At 44.5% G+C, this 12,013-nt stretch overlaps 1 protein-coding gene across 1 annotated transcript in view; it reads left to right on the top strand.

Moving 5' to 3' along the window:
- The first annotated feature begins 2,775 nt into the window (after positions 1-2,775).
- GPC6 (glypican 6) overlaps positions 2,776-12,013 on the top strand; it is a 1,157,918-nt gene continuing 1,148,680 nt past the window's right edge. The window contains exon 1 of the mRNA XM_006113655.5: positions 2,776-3,551. Coding sequence (XP_006113717.3) covers positions 3,389-3,551 — 163 coding nt within the window. The 5' untranslated portion in view covers positions 2,776-3,388. The remainder of the gene's footprint in view (positions 3,552-12,013) is intronic.

Here is a 12,013-nt window from a genome sequence, read left to right as displayed (position 1 = left end):
ATCAAATCAATAATACAATTCCATTTAAAATAATGTTGCCCCTTTGCTGAGCAATAGCAGATTTCTGGGCCTTAAAGGTCAGCTTCTCATTGGGGCAGAAGTTGGTGACCAGGATTTATTTATCATACAGTGTACAACAGTTCTCTAAAGCAGGGGAGGCCACAAACTACATACTGGCATAGGCAGTGAGGTTTATGCACCCATAGTACCCAGGCTCTAGGAATATTCCTGGCTTGGGACCTGGCTTCAGCAAAGTTTGTAGCTGGGTCTCTTCCCCAGACTTGCCTGCTGCCTTTGTATGCTCTCCAGTGTGTCCCCTGGTCCACCTGCTGACCCTAGATTATTTTAAAAGGCCTGGGGGACCTTGTTCCCACCACCAGCAGTGGAGGGAGGCTAAAGCAGCTTCTGGCGTCATGCGGCTGCTGACACATCGGTATGGCCCCAGGATATGGGTCTTTCACCACACTCTGCCTTTTCCCTGAGTGCCCGTGTGGCCAATGGGAAGCTGTGAGAGCAGTGCCTGTGGGGGGATGGCTGTGGGAAGTGGCATGAAGGAAGCCCCTGCTCCACCACCTAGAAGCTGCTCCCAGAAGGGGGTGTCCTATGTAACTGCTGTGCTCCTGTCCCCCTTGCACTTCCTCCTGCAGCCTAGCCTCTCCCAGAGCCTGAACCCACACCCTCTCCTGCCCCCAAACTCCCTCCAAGATCCTAAACTATAGACCCCCCACCACACCCACTTTCCCTCCCAGAGCCTGACTCCTCACCTCCTCCTGCACTCCAATCCTCTACCCTAGCATGTACCCAACACCAAACTTCATCCCCCTCCTGCACCCAATCTCCCTCCTGGAGCCCATATCAATTTATTTTAACCCATTTTGATATAAAAATTAGAAATAAACTTAATGAAATCATGTGGCACAACAGCAGGAAAAGTTGAATTAAAATCAAAATATTGAAAGTAGTTTGTCGAATTAACACATTTTGTTTGCCGTTATTAACATTTGAAATAAAATAAAATCATGGTGAACTTCGACTTACAGCTGCTTTGCATATTCATTATTATTAGCAGTGATCTATGTTAAAACATTACCTATGTTTAGTTAAGCGTATGCTTGAGTCAAGCTGTCACAGAAACTGATTATAGTGCTATACATAATTCTGCATTTTTAAACAATTTTACTGCAAATTTTTTCTTTGTATTTTTTTAACATTTGGTTCAAATATATATCTATTGTGGGCTGAAGAAGAATTCAAGGATATTAGACTGAGGGGAAGCAAGTTCTATTTGGCATGTTGATGGCAATTTCACTATCCTGTAAAAAAGAAATTGAGCAATCAGGAAGGGAATCTGTTTGGGTGGAGGAAAGGGTGTTGTAATATTTGTGACTCCCTCATGAATTTTGCCTTTGTCCTTTTTCTAAACTGTGACATTTGAGACCTGTCAGGCCATTCGTACATATATAACTTGTCTAGACTAGGATGTGGAAGGTGTTAGTTTATACTTGTTAGCAGCCTATTGTAGACAAGATAACTTTAACACTGTATAGCATTGCTAAGCAGGTAGTTTCCTATTTCTGTAAGGGTCAGTGTACACTGCACCCTTAACTTGAAATAAGCTACGCAATTTGAGCTATGCAAACTGCGTAGCTTATTTCAAGTGTATTTCAAAATAGCTTATTTTGTAATGTCCCTTAATCCTCTTGGACTGAGGTTTACAGGGATGTCAGAATCGTGCACCCATTATTTTGAAAGATATTTCAAAATAACGAGTGTGCTGTCAAGACGCGGAATAGTACGCGGAAGTATCCCAAAATAGCACCACAGTGTAGACATACTCTTAAGAAGTGTTGTGTTGTCAGAGTACTCTCCCCAGTATTCAGAACTTCAGAGTGGGCTGCTGGCATGTGGCCCTGTCTTCCCTTTTCCTTAGCTTGAGGGTTTGTTCTCTGGGTATGTTGATGGAAATACCACAGTATTGTAGAACAGGAGTTCCCAAACTGTGGAATGTGGGTAATGATGAGCTTGACGTTACAGCAATAAACTTCACAACTTTTTTTTTAAGCGGGCATGTTTGGGAGTAATCATAGAAATCATAGCAGTGTTTTTCTCCCAGAGATTAGATTGGCCTGGCAGGAGATTCCTTCTGCATCCACTCTAGCTGCTACTGTGTTAGGTAGGGATTATGGTTCTCTCATACCCAGTCCTGGGGTTGAGTTCCTTAGGTTGATGGTTCTCTTTTCCCACACCATGAAGTGTAGGTTTTTAGCTTAAGGTGTTCTTTCTTTCCTTGCTCTTAGAGGATGATTTCTAGCCTCTCACTTATTCCCATCTCTCTCCACACCTCTGTCCATATCACAACATATATCATGGGCCAAATTCAGATCTATTGTAAGTGTCTCTGATACTTTTGAAGAGAATGGAGTAGCACCCATTTACCTCAAGTCTGCATTGAGCAGGAGGTATTTTTAAAGGTTAGCTTAATATGAATTTAACCTTTGGGCCATATTCAACCCAGGCAGACCCACAGAAATCAAAACTTGCAGCAGGTATGAATTTGGGCAAAATAATGTGTTATGTATTATTTCTCATGTCATTTTTTGAAATATCTATGGGGGAGGGGGAGTGATTTGCAGTCTTGGGGTAGGGATGAGGTGGAGCAGCTGTGGTAAGGGGAGAGGATTATTGCATGGCGTCCTTTCCCTTCCCGTCTCCCCTGCATGGGGATCCACTCCAGGTTTTCATTTCCGCTCTACTGTATTTCGCCTCTGTCGTGTGTAGCACGTTTCGCTCTCGGGGTGTGTGTGTCTTCCCCTCAGTCTCTGTGTCTGTCTCCAGGATTTCTCCCTTCCTACTTCAGGAGGCTGCTCCTGCAGGCTCTGACCGCGTGTGAAGCAGAGGTTCCCCTGGATCCTGTAAATGCAACCCGCACATGCTCTCCCTCCTTCCCCCCGACACACCGAATAACACCACCAGAGGCGCGCACACACACACACTTGTGCATGTTCCAGTCCATCCCCACACCACGCGCGCAGACCGGGAGTGAAGCCCTCGCCCAGCCTGGCGCAGGCACAGGCAGCGGCTGCAGGATTCCGCTGCTCTTGTCTCGGGGAGTCCGCTCGCAGCCCGAGAGAGCTGCGCGGGGAGAGGGGGTCGCGTTGGGAAAGAAGAAGCGGCCGCTGCTGTTGCTGACCCCGCTCCTGCGTGTGGCCACGTCTCCCCCTCGGCTTACAAAAGTTTGCAGTCGCCAGCCCGGGGGGGGTCTCCTCGCGCCCGCTCGGTCGGGGGGCCCCGTCTGCGCTCCCCCTGGAGGCAGCCCGGCTCGGGTGGCAGCGGGTGAAGGCGGGAGCGTCCCCCGAGGATTTACTGAGCTGGATTTGCCTTTTGCACCATGCCTGCGAGGATCCGGGCTGCGCTGCTGGGGGCTTTGACCGGGCTGCTGCTGTCCCTCTCGGCCGGGGCTGAGGTGAAAGCTCGGAGCTGCAGCGAGGTGCGGCAGGCGTACAGTGCCAAAGGCTTCAGCCTGGTCAATATCCCCTTTCAGGAAATAGCCGGTAAGGACCAGGGCTGGGCGGGATGGCAGCGGGGAGAGGGGCAGGATGCAGCGAGCAGATGTGTCCGCGTGCGGGGACAGCATCCCACGCGCGTCTCCTTCTGCCCCCCCCCCCCCACTCCGGACTTTCACTTTTGCTTGGTCCTCTGCCCTGCGCCCCTCGCCGCCCCCATGAGGCAGGGTCAGAGCCCTGCGCCCTGGGCAGCTGCGCTGGAGGGCCGGGGCTATGAATGGCCTCATTGTACGCTCATTGAGATATTGGTCTGTTCTGGCTGCCCCGCACCTCCCTGTGTGGGAGGGCAGGGGCACGCCAGGAGTGCCCGTGAGCCAGTGGTTGGTCACACCGGCCCTGGGAAACTTCTCAGAGTTGCTGCTGGGTGATTGAATCCAGGGAGCCGGCTTGTCGGTGGGTCCTGCCTCCCCTGCCCCTTCCTGCGGGCAGACAAGCTTGTCCTTTGCCAGTGGGGGCAGCGAGCGGACGGGGATCGCCCTCCCTACCGCTGGCGGGCTCCGCTGCCTGCGGTGTCTGAGTCCTAGGGGTGGGCACCTCCATTTGGGTTTTCCGTGAGGCAGAATGTACAGACAGCGAAAGCGACTCTTCTCCCTGTCAACATGACTCTGGTTAGTCACCTGGCAGCGCAGACTCCCACAGGCGCTGAAAATCAGTCCCCCAAGTCCGCCCCAAGCGCCAGATTCCTCCACTTCCATCCAAGAAAAGTGGAGGAACCTGGGCAGCAGCGGCTGCTGGGGAGATTTCCCCTGCTGCTCTGAAGCGCTGTTACAACAGGTTCATTTCAGCCCTTCTTTCTAGCAGGGATTTTTTTTTTCAATTTGACTGCCCGTTTTTTCATTTCCAATCGTGTGTTCATTGCATCTCTGGGACTGACAGAAGAAAAACGTGTCCGGGAGCGAGAGAGTCCTCTGGCAATCAGAGAGTAGAGCAAAAGAGAGGCATGGGGCTGACTTTTCATGCCCTACGGGGAGAAATCCGCTTTGCAAACTAGTAACGTTTTGCTGGTAGATTCTCCTGTTTGCGCTGTGATGTGGGTGTTCTGTGGTTTCTTTGCTTGCTTTCTGAAGTTGGAAACAGCGATTTTTTCTCTCTTTGGATTAAATAATGCCAAACGCTGCTGCTTACTGTTTACGATCTGGCTCTTTATCGTCATGGTGTAAACAGTGTGGTGCAAACATCTAAAGATCTCAGGCATGTCAATCCATAGAACAGGAATGCGGTTCCAATATAGCGATACATAACGGTCCTCCAGATCACCGGGTGTTAATAGCTCCCTTGACTTCCCTGGAGGCAGAATTAAATGGCACACTAGCTGAGGAGCTGGCCCATTGACAAATTTTGGACGGGGACAGAAGAGTGAGGGGCCTTTGCTTGTGGCAATTTAGAGACCTCTCTTCCATCGGCTCAGACTCTCTTATTCTGATTTCTGTGCCCTTTTTGAGTTTCTTGTCGAATTGCTGATCAATTTTATGAGCGCTTTCCGGTGAGCCACATGCCCTCCGAGTTTCTCAGTCATGCTTTCCCTTCACTTACGGTTATTTCCTTTTCTCAGACTGGCAGTGACAGGTCAGTCTGTGGCCTCTCCTGTTTTAAAAATCCTAGGGAATTTCAAACTTTTAAATGGCTTTGAGTAGACAGTTCTTGTTTTCAGCTGGAAGTTTTAGATTCTAAACCACTCTGGATTTGTTTTGTTGTTGTTGTTGTTTTTAGTCAATCAAGAGTGGACATTCAGTTTTTAAAACATCTTATTTAAGTGTCAGTTAAGCTTATGAGTTTCTGTTAATAAAAACTAAGACCTAATGGTTAGTTGCTAGTTAAATATTCAGATTAATCAGAGCTAAAGCCAAGATTCCTCTTATGTCCTCTTTTTTGCTTGCAGAATACAAAATTGATGAAGCTGTAAATGTTATTTTCCCTAAGCATTCTAACTTTAAAATGCAGTTGGCTTTTCTTAAAATTTAACTACTTTCACTCTGTATGAGATGATACTTTTAAGCAGCTTGCTTGGAGACTATGGTGTGCTTGGTTGTTGGGGAAGTTGATTGTATTGTGTTTAGGTAATATGTTTAGCTGTATGCTATTTTGCACATGCTGCTGAGTGCTTTTGCAATAATTGCTTGGGAAGGATATCCTGTTGTTAAATGGAATGCTGTCTTATTTGTCACTCGGCCCAATTATTATAAGCATTTAATCACAACAGCCAACATCAGGATTTATGGTGCTTGGTTTGCTTGATTTATTTTCCTTCCTGGTCCTTTTTTGACTTACGTGAACTATAATTGCGGGTTAGTGAAACAATCTATTGCAGCATTAATGTGTCAAGGTGCATCAGATTTCATATATTTGATTAACTGCTTAATTTTCAAAGAATTGTGATATTGATCACTTGATAGTATGTTTGAAAATGATACATAGTTTGATCTGTGTTTTGATGTTTAAAATAGTTACACTTTTACTTTTGTTTTTTAATGAGCATAAATAAGATAAGTATCAGACACGAGGGAACTAAGTCCTAAACTTACAGGACAAAACTTATTGAACACCATTACACCTTATCTACATACATTAATATTAGTAAACCATTATTACTGGGATTTGATTCATACAGTAAACCTGTCTCCCACAAACAGAAAGCCAAGACTTTTTAGATAAGCTCTTTTCACACTAGCACTTCTCTTATTTTTTTAAAGATTGAGTGGGGAAAATATAATTTTTTTCATAATATTTCTAGTGTTACATATGTTTGTGATATAAGGCTGTTTTTCTGTACAGTGTTTTGATACAAATTAAAAATGTGTTGAAGTCAATGATAACATGATTATAATGAACATATTTATTTGCTGTTCTAGGGTAGGCTGCTATGTTAGTGCTAAACTGCTCAATGCCAGTTATGTAAGAGATATTAGATGTAGTAACTTGACCCTTCGACCATAAATATCCTGATTTTAGAGAGATGTTGTACATTGAATTCCAGTGCTGCAATCTACTTTAGAATATTTCATACAGAGGTCATTTCAAGCACTAGGGGCCAAATACTGGACTTACTAGCAAAGCCCCCAGTAGAAAAGCTTAATACTGTCTCGGTGGCAGAAACCTCACCCATGTGTTATCATAGAAAACAATGCTGCAATTATATATGTGGATTTTCATCCAGACATTGATATCAGTAACTTCAAAATCTACTCAACAATACCACAGTAAAACTTGTCCTTTTGTAAAATTGCTAGTAAATGAATCCACCTGTCATAGATTGGGTGAGAATATTGCATTAGAGTCTCACAAAATAACCTTTGTGTAAAAATATTGAGTGTGTAATTATATATGTAATTAATATATTTAAATGTGGGTATCATGAATAGAATATAATTGTTATGTATCAAGTACATTTCTTCAGGCTTCTTGTGGAGGAAGACACTATTCTCTTCTGTGGGTCAGAGTATCAGAATCTGACTCTTTAAGAGATTTTTATATGAAAGTGAAATGTCATAGTAAAAAAAACCCATTAACAGTACTTGTTAAATTCAAACCATGATTTCAACAACTCTAAACATCTGACTTAAGGCAAAAATTATTGAAAGGTTTGGAGTTCTATATATTATTTCAAAAGTTAGTGAGTCTTTTCTTATGTGGAAATGAAGAGCAGGATGAGATTCAGTCAACTTACAAAACACTACAGTGAAACTAGTGTGAGCAGAATCAAGCCCTTTATTTTCAAGGTCAGAAGTCTCCTTAATTTAACTTTAACAAAGTGTCTTTACAATGGCAAGATAGGGAACACTGGATTAAAGAAAACAAGCCTCTCCACCACCCAACACAACTCTAGCTTCTTGTAGACCATAAAACAAGAGTGAAAATTACTGCATAATTATTCACATAATTGAGACACTAATGTATGTCAGAACCACCCAAGAACTTACGTCTTTTTTAGTGTTCTTAGAGTTCCCACCTCTCTTAATTGTCACTAGAATGCAAAAGGTGACTGGGAAAGTCTGATGGGTCAAACTAGTGTCAAACAACTTTTTTAGTTGTAAGTTCTACTGCCATTGAAGTCGGTGTGGATTCTGTGAGCAGAATAGCTGTGTAACTGGACACAAAGAGAGACTGAAAAAGGTGAAGGGCCTGCCTCAGAAGAAATGACTGAAATTACTGCAGTTATACTGTTGTAATTTTGTGAAATCAGTACTGGGCCCTTAGAGATTAACGTGTCCTTCAATTGTGCTCAGCACAAAGCCTGACGTGGGGATGGGATGTTATGTAGTCTTGCACTGCCCTCATGCTAGGGCTGCCATAGCCTCATTTAGCCTTGGTGTAAGTTAAAATCACCTTGTAGGCTGCCCTAACTTGTGTCTAGCTGCTTAGTATCCCTTTGAGCCATTCTAATAGCCAGGACATAAAATACTGCTGTCTCCACACTTTCCTACTTCAGTAGTGCCCCAGCTGATTTACCTGCTCTGGGGGCTTCTTAGAGGAGTGGGTAGCGCTTGCTACCTGTTTTGACTCTGCAATAGGGATATGAAAGGTTAACCTGTTAACCAGTGAGGGATGGAACAGCTCCCTGCCTGCCATGGGTAGGGTGCTGCTCCAGCCTGTGAGGCCTACCACAGATAATTAATTGATAATTCTATTAGGGTATATCTACACTAGCCCCCTAGTTCAAACTAGGGAGGCTAATGAGAGTGACTGAAATTGCAAATGAAGTGTGGGATTTAAATATCCCGCGCTTCATTAGCATGTTCCCAGGCGGTCACCATTTTGGAAACTGACTAGCCCGGAATAACTGCCCCGTCTACACGCGACAGTAAAAAGGGAGTTCAAAGTAAACCCCTAACTCGAATTAGCTGTTAAACCTTATTCCACGAAGAGTAACAGCTAATTCGAGTTAGGGGTTTACTTCGAACTCCCATTTCACTGCCACGTGTAGATGCGGGCAGTTATTCCAGGCTAGTCAGTTTCCAAAATGGCGACCGCCACATGCTAATGAAGCGCTTCATTTGCAATTTCGGTCAGCCTCATTAGCCTTCCTAGTTCGAACTAGGGGGCTAGTGTAGACGTACTCTTAGTCAGTAAGGGCGCCTTCGCTTTTAAAGTGTAGCAACAGCCCCAGGGCTCTTGCTACACTTCAAAGGTGAAAGCACTACAGGAAGCACAGGGCCAGCAGAGGTCTCAAGCAGCCCTGGTCTCATGCTGCCTACAGCAGTTCAAAGCGACAGTTCCGCATGGACCTTGCGGTAAGCTGGGAACTTTGGGAAGAGGAGAGTGTGCTTTGAAGCAGAAGCACAGCGTGGAGCCTGGGGTCTGCCGGTTTGAAATGCCGCCAGGAGCCAGGCATCAAGCTCCATGTAGCATTTCAAAGCAACAGCACCACATGGAGACCAGGGCCAGCAGGGGATTCCCCAGCTGACCCCGGGCTCCACGTGCTGGTGTCACTTTGAAACGCCATGTGCAGTCCACGCTGCACATGGCATTTCAAAGTGGCAGAGCCCGATCTCCACACAGCGCTTCTGCTTTGAATTGAACTCTTCCCACCCCCGCTGCCTCTTTCTGATAGAGGCAGCACCAGGGAGAAGCAACTAGTTAACTAGTGTGTCGACTATGCAATAAGCATTTCCTTATTGGATAGCCAAGTAATCGTTCACATCTCTAGCTCCAACCCAACTAGAGAAGCCTCTGGCCACATCGGGCCCAGTCACACCCATCACAGGCAGGAGCTGCTCTGCCTGGGCTGGAGTGACCCCTTCCTCCCCCATCTGCCTCCCCTTTAATCAGTTAATAGGTTAAATGTTTAACCGGTTAATCAGTTAAATGAGATTTTATATCCCTATTCTGCAAATGCTCGGAATGCCCATTGGAGGTATGCTTCTGCCATTTTATAGACACTTTTTGCCAGAGGATCATCCTGTGTGAAGTGCCGTAAGTCAACTATTAATAAAGCTCTTGTTATGTCTACACTGCAGTGCAAACCCAGGAATCAAACTCAGACTGAAGCCTAAACTTCCTTCCACTTACACACAAATCAAGATAACCCGGAGGTTGGAACCAAGGTTCTAGGATCCCACAATAGTGGAGAGTCCAAGCCTCAGTCAAGAGGGGACCCTGTTGCTTTAAGGAGGCGCCCCGCTGTACTTGTGCTCTAGGAGTCCACTAAAAGTATCCTTCAGTCCCACTGGATGACTTTTTTTGTGTTCTAGCCAGTAAAGTGTGGTGGACAGTCAAGTCTTCCCACACTAAACCACGAACAAAGGGCCAATGCAGTCACATTTTAGAAAGATGGTAGAATGTCTATAATATAGGCAGTTGGGCTTGGGCATACAAAATACAGTGTGGACACTGGAGACACAGATTCCTAATTTGATGTTATAAATGAATGTAGATCAGGAGCCGGCAACCGTTGATAGGTGGTCCATCAGGGTAGTCTGCTGATGGGCTGCAAGATACTTTATTTACATTGACCGTCTTCAGGTACAGTACCCGCTGTTCCCAGTGGCTTCAGCTTGCTATTCCCAGCTAATGGGAGCTGTTTGATGTGGCAGCCAGCCTATTCTTGAGGCCTGAGCTACTTCCCACAACTTCCATTGGCCAGGAACAGTGAACTGCAGCCACTGGGAATTGCAGGGGTGTGCCTACAGATGGTCAATATAAACAAACTGTCTCGTGGCCCACTGGTGAACTCCCCCGACTGGCTACATGTCGAAGGCTGCTGTAGCATGAGTCTTTTTGAGATCAGGGCCAAAGTCCTTTTAGGCCATGATCTTGCAGTTACATATGTACATGCTTAATGTTACATACATGAACAGCCACAAGGAATTGAGAAGTGCTACTCACCTGATAATGAACTAAGAGCTTCATTCCCTCAGAAGCACCTCACATTGGCCACTCTCAGAAGACAGGATACTGGATTAAACAGACCACTATGGCTATTCTTATGCACTTGTTTTAATAAAGTTACACACTTAGGGTATGTCGACACTAGCCCCCTAGATCGATCTAGGGAGGCTAATGAGGGCGACCGAAATTGCAAATCAAGCCCGGGGTTTAAATATCCCGCGCTTGATTTGCTTGTTCCCTGCCGGTCGCCATTTTAGAAATTGACTAGCCCAAAGTAGCTGCCCGCGTCTACATGCGGCAGTGAAACGGGATCGCGATTTAAAGCTCTAACTCGAATTAGCAGGTATTCCTCCTGCAATGAGGTTTACCAGCTAATTCGATTTAGGGGCTTTCAATCGGAATCCCGTTTCACTGCTGTGTGTAGACACGGGCAGTTACTTCAGGCTAGTCAATTTCTAAAATGGCGACCGGCCAGGAACATGCAAATCAAGCACGGGATATTTAAACCCCGGGCTTGATTTGCAATTTCGGTCGCCCTCATTAGCCTCCCTAGATCGATCTAGGGGGCTAGTGTAGATGTACCCTTAGATAACTGCAGGATCAGGGCCTTCAAGAAAAAAAAATAATCCCAGAAATGTCTAATCCAAGTCACTGTCTCTATTAATGTTTAAACCATCCTTTAAAGAGGCCCAAATTGTGTTTTTGTTCATTCATTTCTTTTAACTTATAAACATTGCTTTGGGACTAAAAACTTTAAATCCTAGCTTCTGGAGGTCCAGAGCATAATTTGTCTGATGGAGTTCAAAATCCTGAAAAGAGGGATTCAAAATAGAAATGTCAGAAGTAATGCTATAATAATTAGTGTAACACTGAACCTCTGTACCTTGTACTATTGCAATACGGTTATTTTTTGCCTTCTGTTTACATTCAGATTTACAGTTGAAGAACATATGTAAAGCTATAGTACCCTTTGCATTATTAAGTGCTAATGTGTTAATCTGTTTTACAGCTTCTTTAGTATTTATTTCATTATATGGTATCTTGTACTGTTCAAAGACTTGTTGGTGGTCAGACTCCAAAGTGGTCATACACTGTGTTAAAAGCTCAGGCCATTGTTTTTATATGACTGCAATAAAGAATATGTGCATTTCATTAATGTTACGAGTTGGCTTTCATAAAAGGTTGGTCTCAGTTGAATGTATTGTTACTTGCAAATGGCAAATCTTATAACAAGTGATGAACAATAAAAGCTCTTCTGGATAATTTGTCTTTAAAATTACCACCTGCCATTTCTTTAGAATGATTTCAGGATCTTGCAGTATCATTTAGAGATCACTGTTTTATTCTGCACAATATATGTAAGAAAATTATGCATACTAATCTTTTTTCTGCTTAGTAAAGTAAAAATGTATAATTATGTTAACGTTTCCAGTTGAAATAAGAGGCTTGTACTTAAAACTCCATTACAGTGCCAAAGTAGCTGCACTCATATTACCAGCAAAATGAAATTACATTTCCAATGAACTATGACTTTGTGTTACCCTTCATACCTGGTTAATGGTCCGATCTCTCTGGAAAAGGAACGTTCAATTTAAAATAGTGACCATTTGTACTACCAAGCATAA

The sequence above is a fragment of the Pelodiscus sinensis genome, chromosome 1 (genome assembly GCF_052426305.1).
Source record: "Pelodiscus sinensis isolate ZL-2025 chromosome 1, ASM5242630v1, whole genome shotgun sequence".
Taxonomy (NCBI): Eukaryota; Metazoa; Chordata; order Testudines; family Trionychidae; genus Pelodiscus; species Pelodiscus sinensis.
Note: the sequence above shows the minus strand (reverse complement) of the source record. Positions and strands in the feature narration are given on the sequence as shown.